The sequence below is a fragment of the Mustelus asterias genome, chromosome 19 (assembly GCF_964213995.1).
Source record: "Mustelus asterias chromosome 19, sMusAst1.hap1.1, whole genome shotgun sequence".
NCBI classification, from domain to species: Eukaryota; Metazoa; Chordata; class Chondrichthyes; order Carcharhiniformes; family Triakidae; genus Mustelus; species Mustelus asterias.
In genome coordinates this window covers 43858823-43880468 of record NC_135819.1, presented here as the reverse complement: position 1 = coordinate 43880468, position 21646 = coordinate 43858823, and the positions used below count along the sequence as shown (strand labels likewise).

General features: G+C 42.0%; 1 protein-coding gene across 50 annotated transcripts in view; it reads right to left on the bottom strand.

The window, feature by feature from the left end:
• LOC144507913 (uncharacterized) overlaps positions 1–21646 on the bottom strand; it is a 157630-nt gene that overhangs the window by 116356 nt on the left and 19628 nt on the right. For 49 of the 50 annotated variants that reach the window (XM_078235429.1, XM_078235420.1, XM_078235454.1 and 46 more), the window contains exons 5-24: positions 21526–21637; positions 21176–21260; positions 20929–21020; positions 17891–18092; positions 17579–17704; positions 13549–13669; positions 13313–13451; positions 13083–13175; positions 12929–13001; positions 12704–12841; positions 11459–11614; positions 9001–9095; positions 7566–7692; positions 5561–5807; positions 5419–5471; positions 5231–5310; positions 4729–4877; positions 4499–4637; positions 2609–2713; positions 2304–2492 (exon numbers count right to left, since the gene is read on the bottom strand). In XM_078235429.1, the coding sequence (XP_078091555.1) occupies positions 2304–2492; positions 2609–2713; positions 4499–4637; positions 4729–4877; positions 5231–5310; positions 5419–5471; positions 5561–5807; positions 7566–7692; positions 9001–9095; positions 11459–11614; positions 12704–12841; positions 12929–13001; positions 13083–13175; positions 13313–13451; positions 13549–13669; positions 17579–17704; positions 17891–18092; positions 20929–21020; positions 21176–21260; positions 21526–21637 (2521 nt within the window). Of the gene's footprint in view, positions 1–2303; positions 2493–2608; positions 2714–4498; positions 4638–4728; positions 4878–5230; positions 5311–5418; positions 5472–5560; positions 5808–7565; positions 7693–9000; positions 9096–11458; positions 11615–12703; positions 12842–12928; positions 13002–13082; positions 13176–13312; positions 13452–13548; positions 13670–17578; positions 17705–17890; positions 18093–20928; positions 21021–21175; positions 21261–21519; positions 21638–21646 lie in introns of all 50 variants that reach the window. The other variant, XM_078235407.1, reaches the window with a different exon arrangement.

The window sequence follows — 21646 nt, the reverse complement described above, 5'->3', positions numbered from 1 at the left end:
AAACCCACACAGACAGGGAGAATGTGCAAACTCTACAGTGACCCGAGGCTGCAATTGAACCCAGGTTCCTGGCACTGTGAGGCAACAATGCTAGCCTACTGTGCCACTGTGCTGCCCACATAGGGGCAGGTGGGATAAGTAGGAAGTTAGGTTGGCCAAGGGGTAGGTAGAATGGAGGGTAGATATGGTAGGATGGAAGGCTAGTGAGGTGGGTAATTGGGTCACGTCAGAAGGGGTTAGTTAGCTTGGGTCGGGAGGGACTCGTGGGGGGAGTTGGGTGATGGGGTTGGGGTAGGTAGTTGGGGGAATCGAGAGGTAGTCAAGGGGTCAGAGGTGCAATTGAGGTGCTCCAGGGGAGAGTCAGGTGGAGGTGGAGGTGGAGGCGGGGGGGGGGGGGGGGGGGGGGGGGATCTCAGTTGTATAGTCACCCAGGAGTTAGACTAGGATATTGACCATCCTAGGTAATCGTCCAGGTAAGTATGTCAGAATCATCCAAAGTCTCCGACTCAAACTCAAAGTTGGAGATTTTCTTGGAGGGTCCAGGGACGCAGTGACAGCTGGGGAATTCCCATCAGAAGTTCAAACATCCTGGGCAATTACATGGGGTCAGTATGCTGAGGCTTCTGTAGAGTCCCATAATGCCTTGACTGGGTTACAGCCACATTCCAACAATTCAGAAACCAGAAGCTCTGAGCCATTGTATTTAAATACCTTAGAAAAATTTCCGTTATGAATTTATGCCACTGTTTTCAAGCAGTGTTTCACCTTGAAGCTCTATGCAGTTGCATTCTCTTGACAATAGCTGGCAGCATTGGGGTAAGTTTCGAAAAGCTTTCGCAAATTAATTTCTCATCTCGTTTTACTGCTTTCAGATATGTAACTTAATTGTATCATGTAAAGCTTTTGCCATAAATATATATAAACAATTGTTTTTGGTGACATTGGATGACACTGTTTCCACCCTACAATGGGTCTGTTTTATATTCCCACACTGCTGCTCCCAACCCCTTCGCTTCAAGCCAAGTTGTTAACATGCCTGCCTTTGATCTGACTGTTTACAGCTTGGCCTCAACTTGCACTCAGGATCACCTGCCTCATATCAGCCTTGGGTTCTCACTGCTCATTCCCAGCTCAACAAGCCCAAACTCTTACTCATCAAAATAATTGTTAAAACACATCATTCTGACAAAGCCTTCAAGCCATCTCCTTGGTGTATAGTCACCGCTTGCTCTGCCTGTCCTTTTTCCACTGTTAAGTGCTGCCATTCCCCAACCATACTTTAATAAGTAAATGCTGCCCTGCTACTATGGCTGGAGAACGCCCCATCGTCAATGCCAGCAAGGACGGAGAATTTGATGCTCAGCCAAATCACCGTTCCCTGCAGCAGGACAGGAGAATCCCGTCTGCAAGTGAGGTCGGAGACTCCAGACCCATGTTTTTCCCTTATCCTTTAATATGATTTCTCCATGTGTAAATGGATAGATATTGCCCAGTTACCTAAAATGTTTTGATCCGGGATTCTCGTCCAAGAAATGAACAATGAAAGAAAGGCTTCCTTTTACATTGTGGCTTTCATGACTATTGGATGTATCAAAGCCAATTAAATGTTTCTTTTGAAATGCAGGTGCAGCTGTAATGTAAGAATTGCAACATTTGTGCAAAATCCCACAAACAGCAGTATGACAATGAGCAGACCATCCAATTTTGTGATGTCAATTGAGAGATGAATGTTGGCCAGGACATGCAGGAAAATCCCCTTCCCCACCACCATCCAATCCCCCACCTCACCTTCATTGAAAATACACCATGAGATCTTTTATGTCCACATGGTTTAACATCTCATCTAAAAGACAGCACTTCTGACAGAGCACCACTGACTCAGTACAGCATTGGGATGTCAGCCGAGATTCCTGTGCTCAGTTCCTGGAGTGGGATTTGAACAATCTTCTGATTCAGAAAACAAGTGTGCTACCAACTGAGGCAAGGCAGATACCTGATTACCAAAAACAAAAATTAACGTTCAGTCCACTTATTATCGACCCTATCTGTAGTGCTTCCATAAACTCTAGCCTGTTCCTCCCAACCATTGCTCTGCTCGAGCCAATTCTTCAGAACTGTCTCCATCTCATACAGTTTTTCCTCTGTGCTCTGTAACTTTAGATAAACACACATTATAAACCATTTCTGTTGGTTAAATTAAATCAGACTTCACAGTTAATTCCAGTTACTGATCATGTTATGTTTTCTCTAGTAATGAACAGATATGAGGGGAGAGTTTTAATTTTCAAACCCTGTTTAATTACCTTCCATCTCGTGTCCAGTGTGACTGACAGTCTTGTACGCTTGTCCCATATCACAGTGATCCCATTAGAAAATGTCAGGACTAAATAAAGCCCCACGGTGTGAAGTGAGTAGAAATTATCCGTGCACTGGCTTTGACCAAGGGAGACCTCAGTTATTCCATTCCCACTCAAGAGGATTAGTTCTCTATCCTGTAAGGACACATTTGAAAACAAAGCAGTTTATAGCACACATGAGAATTTCAGATTAGACCTTGTCCCTGATACCTGACAGAAGCATTTAAATTCCCATAAATCAAAGCACAGACCTTAAGTAAAATTCTGATATTCCTTGAACATGTCACTCCATTTTCACAGCAGGGGACACTCTCCAGTAGTATCTGGAATGTGCCAATTGCTCCTTGACACTTGTCCTGAAATGAAAGTGATTTCAGTGAATTTGCGCAAAAGAACCACAGCATGGAATCTGGGATGACTGCCAGTTGAACAATTCAAGACCAATTTGCAACTTGTCAACATAACAAGTTATGGGTACTTTAATGGGTACACTGATTCTTATCCATCTAGTCATAGCCAGAGACACACCTGCAATTGTTTCTCTTCCTGCTCCCACCCCACCCCAATGATCTGTCCTTAGGCTTGCCTATTTATCATGACATGAACTTGCGACCGCATTTTCACTCCACCTATTTCTACCTCCATCACTTTTGCCTTACTTTGCCCTTGCCTCAGCTCATCTGCTGTCGAAGCCTTCATCCAAGCCATCTCTAGACTTCTTTGCTGGCTATCCAGTCTACCCTTCCAAGAACTTGAGTTCACCCAAAGTTGTTCTACCCTTTCCCAACTCGTATTAAATCTCACACCATAAAAATCTGAGCTCACTGACCTATATTAGCTTATGGTTAAGCAATGTCTCAATTTTAAAATTCTCTTCCTTATTTTCAAATTCTCCCACGGCCTAGCTCCTCCTGTCTCTGTAATCTATTCTGGCTACATAACTCTCCAAGATCTTTGCACTTCTCTAAATCTGATCTCTTTAACATCCCCTTTTTAATCATTCCAGGGCGGCACGGTGCCAAGAGTGGCACGGTGGCACAGTGGTGGGCACTGCTGCCTCACAGCACCAAGGATCTGGGTTTGATTCCTGGCTTGGGTCACTGTCTATGAGGAGTCTAAACGTCTCCCCATGTCTGCATGGGTTTGCTCCCATAGTCTGAAAGACGTGCTGGTTAGGCGCATTGGCCATGCTAAAGTTCTCCCTCAGTGTACCCGAGCAGGCGCCGGAGTGTGGCGACCAGGGGATTTTCACAGTAACTTCATTGCAGTGTTAATGTAGGCCTACTTGTGACAGTAATAAATAAATTTTAAACTAGATCTTTCCCCGTCTGCCTTCCTTTGCTCTTTTAAGATGTTCTTTAAAACTTATGGATCTCTGACACAGCTTTTGGTCACCTGTCCTAAGACCACCTTTTGCACCTTGTGATGCGGTAACATGTCTTCGTTGCTGTCACATTGCTCACAAGTAGATGCAATAATATAGAAATGGGAAGAGGCACACTTCAGAGATTTTGAGGCCTCTAAGTGGCTTGCCAGGTCCATAAAATTTATGTTGTCAAAAGTTGTCAAAACAACGCTCTCACTTTAGAAGATCTGGTGATAGATGATTTGATTAGTGGATTTTTGTACTTCTTTATCTGTCTATTGTGTTTACATCCTAACAGCAGCTTAGGAGCATGTCTGTTGGCATCCCCAGACAGGATTATCTCATTTTGACATCTGCAGGAAGTGGGCAGGATTAGACTCTGCAATACCTTTGCGGTCACAGAGCCTGCCAAGATTTGCAAATGAATAATTAATAGCAAGCTGGGTGAAGTACAGGGAAGACCTGTTGAAACTTCAACCCAGTAGAGCGGCAGTGTCTGGGAAGAAAATTGGTGAGACCAAATTCGTGAAGCAAATTACCCTAAATTATCCGCTAACAGTTCTGATTTTTTTCACCGTCATGATTGTAACAGCAATTGGACTTCAGAAGCCCGACAGCACTTGTATGCCATGTATGAGGAAAACAAAAGGTAGTTTTCCCATGAATTCAGCACTTAGAACTTTTTTGGGAGAATCGTCCCCAGTGAGTTAAATACGTGTCAAACTAGGATAAGATTACCAGTGAAACTGTCACAATGTGGCTCCCAACAACTTACTTCAATAAAGATGTATTCACAGTTGCCATCATAGCTGTATCTTCTTCCATCAAAGCTTATGTAGTGACCATCTCCATAAACTAGGCAGGTCTTTGGACATGGCTCAGTAGTACAGGCCCATGATCCACCATTGCATGTGCTATTATAGGGAGTGAAGATAGTTGTTAATCAATTTGCAGGCTGTCTTGTTTTTTGCAATGTTATTCATTGTGATATTTTTACAAGCTCACCAGTTATTGCATTCATTTTTGATCGTTGCTCCATTAACGAAGATTTCACCACCAAATGAACAAGGACATTGTGCTGGTTGAATGCAATTTCCACTGTAATCTTCCACCAAGCCTTCAGGACACACACAACCAGGTACACAAGGATTTGGCTTTATAGAAGAGAGAATATTTTATCAATTGGCGGTATCGGTGATAAATCATACCGATGTACAAGATATCTGGATTAAATCATCAACAAAGTTAAAGTCATACTTTTTAAACTATTATGCAAAACAAAATCTACAGACCATAATTGCATAGAACCACACACACGCCCTCTGGTTCTCCATGTTAAAAATGTATTTGGAAGCCAAAGAGTACGGCACAGCAACTAGAACTGATCATTTCATATGTTACATAGTCGATCCTGCCAAACATAATTGCCTTGGTGGAAATGTTCAACTCACTGGCTTATAAACTATGACATGGGGCACCAGAAAGGTACAGGTTTATGATGACTTACGCATGGTTTGTTTAGAGTTTGACAAGTCTTTTTACATGTACTGCTATTGCTGCAGTTTGAATATAGTTTCCCGCTGCAATCTAAAGAAATAAACAATATTTATTGTAAGACAATTCTTACTTATTAATTTTATTTTCAATTTGAGCTTTGTATCTTAATGGTTTCAACAGATATTAAATAGTGTTTACCTTGTGGAATTCCATAGTTGTTAGGACAGGAAGGAACACCATTCACACAGTAACTGAGGGAAGAATCATACTTGGTTATTTTGCGGTTGCTTCTACTTAATTGTTTGATTCAAATTGTGCCGAGCAAAATAATAGTTCTCACCATTGAACTCCATTTATATTAACAGGTTGGCCACTTTGCACAATAAAACCAGCAACATAACACGGGCATTCTGATCTGTCCACACATGTGCCATCTTCATTCACGTACTTTCCCTCGGGGCACCCACAACCATCAACTGGAACATCCTGAACCTCACATGGACGATCAGGTCCAGACAGAAATCTGCAGGTCCGGTTGCAGGCTCTCATATTGTATTGAAAAACTTGGGTGTTCGGACAGCTTACACCTTGACAAAAATGGAAAAAATTGATGCCAGTCATTTTTTTTTTGGCACAAGTCCAATGTGCAGTTGAATCCTGAAAAATGCCTTGTCAATTAATCAAAATATTATATAAATGACAAAGATTGGTCACAGTGTGGCAAGACTTTAGTATCATTCTTTACTTCATAGTTATGAAGGAAAATGTTTTTCTAAGGGGTGCTACATCATTTCAGTTACTTTCTGTCATAAAAGATGCCATTGTGTTGGTAATAATATAGTTAAGCCTACTTAATAATTAACAGAGAAGCATTTTTCTTCAGTATTTGTGACATACTGATCTGTGAAGTGCCATGATAGATCATGAGTGTCCAAAAGTGCACCAACTTCAAGCTTTCATTTGAGTTACACAAGAACATAAGAAATGGAAACAAGAGTTGACCATTCAGCCCCTTAAGTCTGCTCCATCATTCAGAACAATCATGAGTGATCTTCCACCTCAACTCCACTTTCTGGCCACTTCCCATATCCTTTGATTCACTGAGAGTCAAAAATCTATCAGTTGCAGTCTTGAATACACTCCACGAGGGAGCATGCATAGCCCTCTCAAGGGTAGACAATTCTAAAGATTGAAAATCTTCAGTGTAAAGATATATCTCCTCATCTCAGTCCTAAATGATTGACTCCCTGTCTGGAGGCTATGACACCATGTCAGATTCCCAACCCAAAGGAAACAACCAGTCAAGACTCTTCATATAAAACAACAGTTACTAAGGCCCAGATCTTTGCCACGACCAAGAGACTCTCTGGCACTCCTAGTTCCACTCCCAGACATGGCCCTTTCAATTTTTGCAAGGAGGGGGGATCTGGAGTTAGGCTGGGGTTCATGCATGCATGCTTTATGGAGGCAGCTGGGCATTTAAATTATTAGCTGGTAAGGCAACTTTTGGAAGAGGCAAGTCACACTTTTGGGGTGTTGGGAGTAAACACGATTGTGCATAAGTGTCTTCACTGTCAAAGAACTGTCAAACTAGATCTAGATGACTTGGCATTGATGGGTTAAGAGCAAAGGGCAGTGGATGAAGGACATGGGTTGATATAAGCTGGTATTAAGTTGGCTCAGGGACTATAAGGTGGCTGGGTCATGAGGGTTGGGGGCAGAGTGGGCATGGGTGTATATTGAGCCTTGGGGGTGGATAGGGGATATGAAGTGGTATCAGCTGGCATGGAAGTTTATATATGGGTGAGAGGATTGAGGGGTATGCCAGAGAACAGAGGCACACCCACTGCCCCACCTCACCTGGCAATCTTTGCGCTCATTCCTGGAGGGTGGTGGGCCCGACCTTTAATCTATCCCTTGACTCCAAGCCCGGAATGAAAATCAGAATTGTGGGCTGCCCATTTAAAAAGGTTGGGTTCGCAGAAACGAGAATTTTTCTGACTGTACGCACCCAACCTGGGAGCAAAAACCTGGGCCTCAGATTTCCTACTGTAGCTGTAAGACTTACAGATCAGCTATGATTGAATTAATAGCACAACAAGCCTGAGAGGCTGAGTGGCCTACCCCAGTTCCCAGGTAGATCTCTCTGGTGAGGTACATCTTCCCCACGTTGCTCAGCTTTATGTTAGCAGTGGTGCAATGTCAGTAATTGGAACTGATGGATTATTATGATGAGTGACCTGGTGATTTTCAGAAGTGAATTGGGTGAAGGAATAGGTATTCCATGAAATAGATTTCTGCTGGTCAAAATAAAGGCAATCTTGGTGATAAATGGGACCACTTACTGCAAATTGATCTTCTCCAGTTGTCTACAATGATGCCTTTCTCTGCACAAGCATGAGAATAAGCTTGAAATGCAGCGCACACACAGTCATTGATCTTCTCACAGTTACAGGAGGCAAGTTTACACATCTAAAAACACACAAAAAAAATAAGTCCAGTTTTAAACATCTCCATTGAGCATGACTTTATAAGCTTGATGGAGAAACAATTATTCTTATTTAAAATTGAATGAATATATTTCCAGAAATTACCACGCACCATTCATTTTATTGGAATCATTAAGAATCTCTGTCTAATAGTCTATGGTTGTGGTGTTAAGATGATGGGTAGTTTGACATGATTGGGAGCACAAGCAGACTTAGCATTCAAACAATGTGAAATGCTTTACTTGTCTTCTAATAAAATCAATTGCGATTGATACTTCATTCAATATTGACACAAAGGAGAGTAACATCCAGGGTGGCAATTTTCCCAAACAGCAAGAAAACTGGAGCAGTCGACCGGGGTGGTCCAGACTGCAATCATCTCACATTTAGTCATTTCTTGGAGAGTGGTGAGTTGCCATTTAGTTCTGGAGACGCAGGGCCTAAATACGCTGGTGAGCCCAGTTGCAAAGTGATTGGGCACCATTTTAAAAGGGCTCCCCAATTCAAAGTGCACTGAGAGACCCCTCCCTTCCACCACACACATCAGGGCAACCCCAGCCCCTCTTCAGCGCCATCATTCCCCAGCCCCTCCAAAATACAGATCACCGGCATTGAGGCATTCCTAATGTGTCCCCCTTTATGACCCCTAACATGCCCCCCTTAATGATCCATGACATGCCCTACCCCTTCATGGCCCCCCATCATAGCACCCACTTAGGCCACACTGTCATCTGGGCCCCACCCCCGCTAGCACTGCCAGGGTGCCAGGTTGGCACTGCTCAGTCATGACCCCATACACCCAGGAGCTTCAATAGTTCCCTGGCAAGGCCATCATGCCTGGTCACTGCTAGTGGAGACCAGTAATGATTCTCGCCACGCCTGAGGGTTGGAAGATCCCGGGACCCGGGAGAACCCAGCACCGAACTGGCTAAGCACATTTAATTGCTACTTTGATTATGCAAATCTGCCTCGTGCCATTTCTGGGCGCAATCCAGTTTGAATCCATAGAACGGGTCCGGGATGATTGCAAACCATTTGGCACCGGGTGCGAAACCTGTTTTAGGTCCACACGCTATTTTCCGGGACTGGCACGATATGTGCCAGGTGCGGCAAGGTGGAAAGTCACCCCTATGGTCTCTGCTATTTGAAAAGTGCCCTAGATTTAGGAACACAAACAAAATTCTATTCCAGTAATGTGCTAAGAATATAACTGTACACAACTAAACAAATTGACCTGTTAGCTTGCTAAGATATTTTCATTTGCAAAAGTTCAATAAGAAGTGTGTCTTACTTCATAAAATCTGACAAACTCCACTTCAGAATGGCATTTGGCAAAAGCTCCTGCAGGGTCCTTTAAGTACGCACAATTTTCTTTGGCATAGTTTTCTAAAATTCAAATATAAGAAGCGATTATATTAAAAAATAAAGTGATTGGACCTGCGCTGCAGTATTTTCTTCTCATCACGGTACCAGTCAGGATGTTAAATTGGCGATGAGGAGGAAATCACACTCATGACTATGTAGTGACCAATGTTGACAGTGTGTGCACCTGGGTTTGTCAAGCACAGGTAGAATCAGAGCCCGGCACAATAATCAGACTATCACCATCAACCACCAGAGTCTTAGGCTGCAAATCTCCCATCCCACGTGCCGCGAGAATCCGAACGGGCGGGACAGAACATTTGGCGGACCACGTAAAGGTCCGTTGACCTCAGGTGAGAATTTCTGGTCTTTGGACACACGTGGCCGGAGAATCGCACCCTTTTAGTCAATAGTAGAATGTCAGAATTCAACATTCTTAGCTATTAAGCTTAGAGAGAATCCTGGATTAATTTATATTAAGATCTTTATTATAAAAGTAAAGTTTATTAGTCACAAGTAAGGCTTACATTAATACTTCAATTAAGTTACTGTGAAATATATTCAGTACTCATCAAGATTAAATCCATACAACACACCTGGGAATGCACAGTTGGCCCAGGGATTAAAACCAGACTAAATGGCTAGCAAAATATGTTTCCAAAAGGTATTCCACTTGAGTTTGAGACAGTGGAGGCCCTTAGATTTCAGCAAGACTCACATATACGTGTCAGAGTTGCTTTGAGCACAGAAAGTGGTAACTTCTAATGGGTACATGATCAGACAGCTATCACTGCCACTTCAAATAATTATTGACACACACCCAGTTTGGGTAGAGCCAGAGTTTAAGTTGGAACATTTATGATTGCAGAAACTTTTTTGGATTAAATGTTACTTTGCCAACCCCCATTTCCTGAGTCATAGCCAGTCAGTTGAGCAGATATTAATGAAAGCTAAGCTTGTGTCGGGGCTGGGGTTACTTGATGTTACAAGAACTAGGAAATTGATTAAATTTCAATGAATTCAATTGATTATTCTGTTTTCAATGGTTATATTTTGCCTCTTTTCACTTGTGTTCATCTATCTGCCTTCTAGAAATTACAGATAGTAAAAAAATACATCGAAAAATGTATAAATCTAGATCTGTTTGCAAAAGTTGAAAACGTTTTCCTCAGAAAATACTTCTTGCACAATCTAATAATCTGCAAAAGGTTTGACAGAAACATTTCCCTGTTATTATACCAGTCCATCAAGTGTAATCCAGAACAAGAAGACTGAAATAATGATCTTTGGGAAAAATAGCAAAATATATTTCCAGAACAACAAGCCATTGGAATAAACAACCTTCAAACAATGTGGTTCCAGGACATGTCCTTTGCAATAATATATCAGTCGATGAAACATGTCTGACATTCGTTTTGATTCTATTATTCAGGAGAAAACTTTAGCACTTTGTCCAATCCTAGAGCATGGAACCTGTCTCCATTTTATGGAAAGTTACCCTCTGCCCTCCATCTAGTAGTTATTAAGGAGAGACTATTTTTATCTTGAGTTAATTCAAAGCCTTTCATCTACTTGACACAGAGCAATAGCTTTACTTCACATTCCTTTTTCCTCCCTTTCTCTCCTTAACTCTATTCTTGCAATGTCCTGTATACGAATATTTTTTCTAAATAACATACTCAATTTTAGTTTTCCTAGTAATCATCAAATCATAGAATCTCTGCAGTACAGAAAGGAGGCCATTCAGCCCATCGAGCCTGCATTGACAACAATCCCACCCAGGTCCTATCCCTATAGCCCCACGTATTTACCCTGTTAGTTCCCCAGACACTAAGGGGCAACTGAACATGACCAATCAACCTAACCTGCACATCTTTAGATGGTGGGAGAAAACTGGAGCACCCAGAGGAAACCCATGCAGACACAGGGAGAATGTGCAAACTCCACACAGGCAATCACCCCAGGCCAGAATTGAATCCGAGACCCTGGCGCGATGAGGCAGCAGTGCTAACCACTGTGCCACCTTTTGTTCCAAAATTCTGCATCTTCAATTATCTTTTGTTCTGCAGCCTCCTGGGTTATACTTTAATGATTGGAGTAAGTAGGTTTTCAGTCAATCCAAAGCTTTGAATATAAAGATTGACAACAAAACCACCAGATCAATCTTTGTTATCTAGTAGCCCAGGTGGTGAGTATTGCTTGGTGAGGATTGTGTGTGTGGCAAAGGTGAGGGGGTGGGATGGGATTAGGGACTGGTGAGATTGGGGAGGATGAGTGAGGCTGCTATTTGTGAGTATAGTGAACTTTGGCTAGAGGAGGAATGGTAGCCCGCATGAGGAAAGAGAAGCTATTTTGACCACCTTGCAGAAAATTCTATTCAAAATTACCATTTTCTGAACTAACACAAGTAGGATTCACTTGTGGCGAAGGACATGCATCGTTCTCTCTCCAAGAGTTAGAAAAAGCGACATATGTGAGCTCCACGATGCCCTGTGCAGACAGAAAGTCATCATCCGCATTGTCATTGAAGGTGCCACATAAACCTAGGGCAAAGAAAAGCAGAGGTTATCACAAGACTGCAGTTATGATCATATGCAACCTGGGCTGATTGATGAATATAACTGAACTGATTGCATTAATAAGCCACCATTCTTTAAAATTTTACACAAGAATGTCTCCATTTTCTCTAAACAGAAAATTTTAACCTAACTGCGGGTTGGGAAATTGGTAGGATCGAGACAATACTGGCCTTACACCCAGCAGATCTTATTCTTCAGTGATGCCATTGGAGTGTGCTATTGGGCAGAATGTAAAACTGGCTTCTATCCAATCAAATCACTTTCCCAATAGGTGGGCTAAGTTAAAATACCTGTAACCTCATGGAAGCAATTTATTTCACAACTTATACTCCAATCATTGCCAACATAAAGAGATGGTAGGAATAATTTAAAGGCTTATTCATCATGGATCTAGGAGAAGTTTTACAATATTCACTACCCCATTGATATGAAGAGTACTACTGATGTGCATAGTCAAAGAATGTTCTGCTGGCTGTTCATTCTGTCTGTAACAACTAGAAGAAAATCAACTCAGTACGAAACTACCTTTAAAAGGAGCTGCTGCAAAAATATCTATTATGAATTTTGAAGCCATTCTTTCTAGTAAACATGAAAGTTAAAATGTATTTGATTTTAGAATTACAGTGGCAAATACCACAAATGAAAAAAAAAACCAATTGCATTTTCTTATAGTCTCTGGCGTTTGAGTAGGCAACAACTATACTTACCACATAGTCTGTGCACAAAGACAATAGCCTAAATCTTTCAGCCCACCTGCCACAGAATGGTAAATATGACGGAGAAGCTTAAGGTCCACTGACCTCGGGTGAGAATTTCCAGTCCTGTGATGGGCAGGACTAGAAAATCCCGCTCATCAAAACAAACTAATAACCGCAGCAAATGAACAAAGTTGATGAACTGAAGGAGAGATTTGGTGCAATACTGGAGACCATAATTGGCAAGAAAAAGGACTGGTGGATTCAAAAGTAGAAAAAGGAAATGGAAATTGAATGGACTGATGGAACAGTCAATGGGATCATTGCTGTTTTCGCAGAAGCAAACTGTTTGTTGTACCTTTTGTGCTTCCTTTGGCACTTTTGGGCAGTGAGATGTAAAGCTGCATGATGGGAGATATCTGTATTTGCATTTTCAGACCAAGCGCTGTTGATACTTGAAGGAATATTGAAGACTGTTGAAATATGAGTATATGAGCTGTAAACAAAAAAGGGTGGGTTAACATAATTTTAATCACCATTTGTTTGATTGTTTGAAAGATTGGTAGATTACGAACTACTTTACCATTTACGACAGGAATTCCCACGATATTTCCATTATAGTCAACACTCCCATCATTATTGAATATGTAGGCATCCTGGAATGGAAAAAGCCATGTTACAACTTATAAGAAATATAAACAGAAAGTGAATAAATGAATAATGTTGAAAAATTGTACCTGAAATATGGTGTATGTAACTCGCTGCAAACGTGTCTGCTTGTACGCTGCTTGACCAGGATGCATTTCAATTTTGAGTGACCAGTCTTTGGTCTGTGAAAAATTAACAATGGTAAAACTCAGAAGTGTTTCTGACAGGCAAGGGGCACAAATGAGAAGGCAATAGGTTTCTTTGAAAAGCAAAACAACAACAAATAAGATCAGTTGATCAAAAAAAAATGCCCACGTACAACAATGGCATAGTATGAGCAGTCACCAATCAGATTATAGTAATTGCCATCAAATGTTGTGATATGAGTTTCTTCTTCGATCGTGCATGTTTCAGGGCAGTTAAGGTCGGAGCAATTCCACATTCCACTTTGGCAGAGGCTAAAAGCATAATAAAATCATTTAGAGCAAAGCAAATTTGTTGAAAGATTTCACATTAATTTTATTGACTTGTGGTATTTGAATTAGTAATCATTACCAGGACTGGCAGAAAGAGTTTCTTATTTGCCCAGAGTTATAAACTGTTCCACCATATCGACAAGGACATTCTGCTTGGCTGATGCATTGGTCATTCCCTCTTATATTATCAAGGACAATGTCTGAGGAATAACAAAATAAATAGTATATTTGTTCACAGAGAAAAGAAAACACACAACCTTTATCTGAAGATATTCAACCTATTGTGCATTTATTTTTGCCAATGTTTGAAAAATTCCTCAGTGGAAATAGGCTTTCTTCAGGCTGACGCAACATGGAATCAGCAAATACTGTTGAATCCGTGACAATTTAGAAAAAACTGTAGGACTGCACACTGCCGCAGATTATATTCATTTACAAAAATAATTTAATTAAAGAAAAATACCACGGATGTTTGAAGTCTGAAACAGAAACAGTGTGCTGGAAATATTCAGCGGGTCTGGCAATAATTTTGCAAAGAGAAACAGTTGTGGGGCGGAATTCTCCATGTCGATCGCGGCATGTTTCTCAGCGGCAGAGCTGGCCCACCAATGGCTGATGACAGGATCCACCAGTCCCGCCACTGGGTTTTCCCAGTGTTTTCGCCACCAGCTCACTGGGACAGGAAGATCCCGCCATTGAAAACGGCCAGAAAGCTCTGGCCAAAATTTTGAGTGGAATAATGGCTCTCCTTCAAACCTGAAGATAGGTGGAATTGTGATGGGTTTCATGCTATTCAAAGGGGTGAGGATGATGAAGAGGTTCGATACTTCTAGACCTTCTGTCTTCAGCACTGAGTTCAGCAATTTCATGAACTCTGTTTTTAATCACCAGAAGCTGACTTGTATTGCTTCCAGATGGAGCTGTTCATTATGATACATAATGTACAAGCAGAAAATGCTGGATAAATTCAGGAGGCCTGGCAGCATTTGTGGAGGGGAACCGAGTTGGTGGGTGGAATCTTCCGGCTGTTCACGCTGGCAGGGCTTTCAGGTCCTGCTGCAGGGAAGGGAGATTGGGCTCTCCGGCCTCACTTGCAGTGCTGATGGGATGTGAACGGCCAGTTAGATGGCACCTGACATTTCGGATCTAAATGATCCTCTTACAGATGCTGCCAGACCTGCAGAGTCTTTCCAGCATTTTCTGTTTTTATTTCAGATTTCCAGCATCCACGGTATTTTGCTTTTATTTTAGAGCTGTTTGTTTTCCTGGCCTTTGCACTCACTCTGGACAAATGCTTGGTCTCTTTATTACAACCATTACCAATCCTTTTGTCTGTTGTTTCATGTTGGATTCATGTTGGATTTTTATGAAGATGTGACTAGGGCGGTTGATGGAGGAGAACCGGTGGATGCGGTGTTTTTGGATTTCCAAAAGGCGTTTGATAAGGTGCCCCATAAAAGGCTGCTGAAGAAGATTAGGGCACACGGAGTTGGGGGTAGTGTGTTAAAGTGGATTGGGGACTGGCTATCCGACAGGAAGCAAAGAGTCGGAATAAATGGGTGTTTTTCCGGTTGGAGGAAGGTAACTAGTGGCGTGCCGCAGGGATCGGTACTCGGGCCGCAACTGTTTACCATTTATATAGATGATCTGGAGGAGGGGACGGAGTGTAGGGTAACGAAGTTTGCAGACGACACAAAGATAAGTGGAAAAGTGAATCGTGTGGAGGACGGAGAAGATCTGCAGAGAGATTTGGACAGGCTGAGTGAGTGGGCGAGGATATGGCAAATGGAGTATAACGTTGAGAAATGCGAGGTTATACACTTTGGAGGAAATAATAACAAATGGGATTACTATCTCAATGGAAACAAATTAAAACATGCTACCGTGCAAAGGGACCTGGGGGTCCTTGTGCATGAGACGCAAAAGCCCAGTCTGCAGGTACAACAGGTGATCAAGAAGGCAAATGGGATGTTGGCCTATATTGCGAGGGGGATAGAATATAAAAGCAGGGATGTCTTGATGCACCTGTACAGGGCATTGGTGAGGCCGCAGCTGGAATACTGTGTGCAGTATTGGTCCCCTTATATGAGGAAGGATATATTGGCATTGGAGGGAGTGCAGAGAAGGTTCACCAGGTTGATACCGGAGATGAGGGGTTTGGATTATGAGGAGAGGCTGAGGAGATTGGGTTTGTACTCGTTGGAGTTTAGAAGGATGAGGGGGGATCTTATGGAGACTTATAAGATAATGCGGGGGCTGGATAGAGTGGAGGCGGAGAGATTCTTTCCACTTAGTAAGGAAGTTAAAACTGGAGGACACAGCCTCAAAATAAAGGGGGGTCGGTTTAAGACAGAGTTGAGGAGGAACTTCTTCTCCCAGAGGGTGGTGAATCTCTGGAATTCTCTGCCCACTGAGGTGGTGGAGGCTACCTCGCTGAATATGTTTAAGGCGAGGATGGATGGATTCCTGATCGGTAAGGGAATTAAGGGTTATGGGGATCAGGCGGGTAAGTGGTACTGATCCACGTCAGATCAGCCATGATCTTATTGAATGGCGGGGCAGGCTCGAGGGGCTAGATGGCCTACTCCTGCTCCTATTTCTTATGTTCTTATGTTCATGACATCTTTGTAATTTAATCTATCCTCCCCCTACCCGATCCCAGGCCTTCCCCTTTATTCTTCTTCCCAACCCAGCTTTCCATGGTATAAACCACCCTTGATAAAGAATCATATTGGACTCTGAACACTAATCTGTTTCTCTCCCTACAGCTGATGCCATACCTGCTGAATATTTTCTGTTTTTATTCCAAAAATACTTTATTCCGTTTCCACAGCATCTTATCTAGCTTCAGCAAACTGCCCAGAATTTGACACTTGATTATAAAATCCCTATAGTGCAGGAGGGGGCCATTTGGCCCATCGAGTCTGCACCGGCCCTAAAACAGAGCATCTTACCCAGGCCCTATCCCCGTAATTCCACATATTTAGCCCACTAATCCCCATGACCTACACCTTTTAGCACACAAAGGGGCAATTTAGCATGGCCAATCAACCTAAACTGCACATCTTTGGGTGTGGAGAAAACCAGAGCACCCAGAGGAAATCCATGCAGACATGGGGAGAATGTGCAAACGCCAGACAGGCAGTCACCTGAGGCTGGAATTGAACCCGGATCCCTGGCAGTAGTGCTAACCATTTGCCACCATGCCACCCATAATTTTAGTTCTAAAGTTACGCAAGAAGCCATTGTTCTCAAAGAGGAAACACATTGCTTCATCTCAGAAACAGTGAAAATTGCCCATAAATTTCCTGCAGTAAACTTAATCCAGTCCTTTCAAAGGACGAGATTCTCTGGCCTCAGGACCGCATGTTTCTCACCAGCAGGGGCGGGGGGGGGGGGGGGGGGGGGCACGTATTTTGGCTAGCGGTGTGATTTTCCGGTTCTGCCGTTGTCAATGGGAATTCCCATTGATGTCACCCCAAGCTTAAAGTTAAAAAGTTTATTAGTCACAAGTAAGGTTTACATTAACACTGCAATGAAGTTACTGTGAAATTCCCCTAGTCGCCACACTACAGCGCCTGTTTGGGTCAATGCACCTAACCAGCACGTCTTTCAGACTGTGGGAGGAAACCGGAGCACCCGAAGGAAACCCACACAGACACAGGGAGAACATGCAAACTCCACACAGACAGTGACCCAAGTCAGGAATCGAACCCGGGTTCCTGGCACCGTGAGGCAGCAATGCTAACCACTGTGCCACCATGCAACCCGTGGGCAGTGGTTCACTGCCGGCAGGATCAGGAAATCTGGCTTGAACAGCCAGAAGATTTCGGCCAAAGTATCTGTTAAAGGAAGTCACTTTTGCTGCGCCTGAACACAGAACTGATGTCAAATTATGGAGTGTCTTTGTTTACACAAATAATACAAGAAGAGAACCAGCTCTTTTTGCTATTGGCATCCTTTATGTTGGACCAACATTTTCAATCCAAGCCAAACAGTTAAAAAGGATTTCCAGTTTCTAGAAGTGCATGGTCTAACCATTGAATGATATTAAGTAAATAACATTGCAAAAGAACGTTAAACCATCAATGATCAATTATCATAACTACCTTCTGGGCAACCACAAGTATTCACACACTGATTGCACTGTTGCTGAGGATTTGGGTCAGTACAGGTTGACATGCAGACAGGACCACATTCCATATATATCTGATTCCCAGGACACGTGGGTATTTCTGAAAAGGAAAAGTTGTTGATATGATAATTATGCCTACACATTGCAGTTAAACCTCACATGAAAAGTGCAAAAATCTTGTCTGTGGGTTTATTCGGGCAAAATGATTGAAATAATTGCAGTTCTTCTATGAATTTTCAAAAGATATTTGGTTCGCGTTTTGACCGGGCCTGCACAGATAACCTACTGCAGCCTGTAGTTTGCCTCCAGGTCTTCCACGATGAAGATGGAGAATGCACACATTGAAGAGCCATCGCTGCAAAAGTGGCACAACTACATTGGCTGGCTTCTTGACAAGCGCAAACCTCCTTCTGACACATCTCCAAGTATTTATCTTTAATGGCTGTGCTGGTGCACGACTGGAAAATGTCTGATATTCCTGAGCAGACCTGGACATAAAAAAAAACAAGAGTCAGAAAGATAATTAAGTGAATTGAATTCCAAATCAGGAGCTGGGGGCTACGACAGATGGAATGAGGCCAAAGTCACTGAGCTTACTAAGACCCATCTTTGACTGGGGGAATTGAATGGAGAAACAAATTAGCAATGTTTTTCTTTGTCGGAAAGGAGATTGTTGATTAGCAACAAGACATCAGCCACTGCTTCATAGAATTTGAGTGCTGCAAGAAACTGTGTATTTAAACCAATGATCCTTGGATATCTTGCCTGTCCATAGTATTTGCAACTGTCATTTATGAAGGTCTGTCTTCTCAGCATTGTCCTTTGCCTGAGGTGTGATGATCCTCAAGTTAAAATCACCACCAGTCAGCTCTCCCCTCAAAGGGGAGAGCAGCCTTTAGTCATCTAGGACTATTGCAACTCCATCTTTTTTAGTAATTGCATCAGCTGATTGGTATTGATGGATAAGAGTGCAAAAGATATGGAAGTAACATTATCAATACTACATACAAAGTTTGATATTTCATAACTCAGTGGAAATCAATGACAGCCCAAAAGCTGTCAATTGTTCAGATCTGAACAGCAATAAGCATGTTAATGCTAATATCTATTTAAAATCCAGGCAAAAGAATCCATGCACATCATATTGTAGTTGAGAGGTTATAAGATCAATTTGTACTTCACATCATAGAATGCCCAAATGCTAAACCGAGCCAGCTAACAATTCTTAAGTGGCTGCACTGTGGACCTATCTGGGCTTGTCAGTCAGACTCGTAGAGAGTTTTAGGATTACCAGTGTTAGAAAGATGGCGAAAATTGACTTTGTTACACCGTAAATTAAACTGGGAAGAAGGAATCACACAATGGAGAGAAGAGATCTTAGACCACTTTATGGTACTGATAAATGTATTTAATGTTCTGATTAAGGCATGGTTCCCTGTGCAGCTTTTAAATTATACTTTATTCCATATGAAGGACAGTAATATGTTATAGTTCAGGGGAGCTGTCACACTACAACAGTCAAATAGACCAAAATGACATATAATTTATAAAATTATCAATTTTACTTTTAAAAAAGTGAAAATTTCTCATTTGTTAATCACTTTTTGCATAAAGTGCTGTGAGATTTTACTATCTTTTAGAAACCATAATTAGGATATTTGCATTTTAAGACATAGGTGACAGGCAAACATTAAGTGCTGCAAAGGTACCTGATAATTTTCCTGAAGATTGGGAGTGAGATTATTGCTAATAGTATTACCAAATGATAAATAATATTTGCAATTAAAAGAAAAAAGGATGCTTATTTCTATACATGCAAGACCATCAGAAATGAGTTTCTAGTGTATAATAAATGATGTAACAAAAACAAAATTGGAGCACAACTCTCTATTATTGTATGTAGGTGGACACTTTGGAAACCTCACTTCCTGTTGTTACAGTTCGGATGTGGAGATGCCGGCGTTGGACTGGGGTAAACACAGTAAGAAGTTTAACAACACCAGGTTAAAGTCCAACAGGTTTATTTGGTAGCAAAAGCCACACAAGCTTTCGAGGCTCTGAGCCCCTTCTTCAGGTGAGTGGGAATTCTGTTCACAAACAGAACTTATAAGACACAGACTCAATTTACATGAATAATGGTTGGAATGCGAATACTTACAACTAATCCAGTCTTTAAGAAACAAAACAATGGGAGTGGAGAGAGCATCAAGACAGGCTAAAAAGATGTGTATTGTCTCCAGACAAGACAGCCAGTGAAACTCTGCAGGTCCACGCAACTGTGGGAGTTACAAATAGTGTGACATAAATTCTGATTCTAGGATCGCATGATAAAGACTCAGGAGGAAAAAAGCAGAAATATTTATGTGAAATAGTGTGACATAAACCCAATATCCCGGTTGAGGCCGTCCTTGTGTGTGCGGAACCTGGCTATCAGTTTCTGCTCCGCGACTCTGCGCTGTCGTGTGTCGCGAAGGCCGCCTTGGAGAACGCTTACCCGAATATCAGAGGCCGAATGCCCGTGACCGCTGAAGTGCTCCCCAACAGGAAGAGAACAGTCTTGCCTGGTGATTGTCAGTGGCTATCACTGCTGCCTCACAGCGCCAGGAACCCGGATTTGATTCCAGTCTTGGGCCTCTGCCCATGCGGAGTGTGCATAGTCTCCCCGTGTCTGCGTGGGTTTCCTCTGGGTGCTCGGGTTTCCTCCCACAGTCCGAAGACGTGCTGGTTAGGTGCGTTGGCCATGCTAAATTCTCCCTCAGTGTACCCCAAGAGGTGCCAGAGTGTGGCAACTAGGGGATTTTTACAGTAACTTCATTGCAGGGTTAATGTAAGCTATTTGTGACAATAATAAATAATCTTAACTTTAGTTCTGTGTCAATACTTAACATTGTTAGTTGCTGTGTCAACGTTTACCATTTGATTTTCCTAAGACAAGAGTCATGATCTTGGCTGTGGCAACTAGATTTATTGTCCATCCCTAATTGCTGTCATGTCCCTGCCTCACCCATCTTCAGGAAGCTAGTTCAAACAATTCATAGATTATCTAAATGCCCTGCTGGCTGACCCAACACTCTTCAGGAAACTGTTTAAGTACCTTGGCAAGTCACTCGATTGGAAAACAAATGATTAGAAGTGGCTCCACCTTAAGCTTCTCAGGGTGACTGGGGATGGGCTATGAATGCTTTTTTTCCTGCAACCTGAATAAAAGAAACTGCTAACCAAGATTTAACCTGAGTTCTCAACCTCGATCCATTCACATTTGTATAATATTTTATCCAGGCACCCTAGCACTCCTGAAGTGCTCTCTGGCACTGTGCGACTTACATTCGCTGACTGACAACTCTTTTCTTCAGGAAATGCAATGTCGCAGGAATAATACGAAGGATCCAGCTTGCTTTGTCGGGTATAAGTCAAATCTACAAAGTCCAAATAGAAAGTGAATTAATTTATTTTGATTCAGTAACAATTTTTTTTAGAAACCTTGAAATATGATAGTGCTGGACAGAATCTTAAATATGAATAAGATTTATTTTATAGAGTTAAACAAAGGACATTAATTTATTTGTTTTACCATAGGTTGTTGAGACACTTGAATCAAAAGGTCCACAAAGGCCACACAGTTTACTTTGGTATTGAGCACCAACTGTTATCTGGAGGTGGGAGAGGAACATTTTAAATGTAAAAAGATGGAAATCTTCACATGGTTTGGCAAATTTATTTCCATGATTTCAATTAGGTATACTACTAGAAAATTCAAGTCTTTCTTGCAAAGAGGTGAATACAACTCAACAGAAAAATGTCTCTCATTACTATCTGTCAGTGACATTAACTGTAGAGAAGAATTGAAGTCAACTTGAAAACCCTTTAAATCATTCTATTAATCAGAATGAATGGTACATTTTTCAGCTTTCTTACCTGTAGTGCATCTTTATAGTTCCAAATCAAAATTATGGTATGCTTTCTGTTTGAAAGGCGCACATTTACTCCATATTGCTGAATACTGATCACTTTGTCATCATAGGGCAATGAAACTCTACAAATA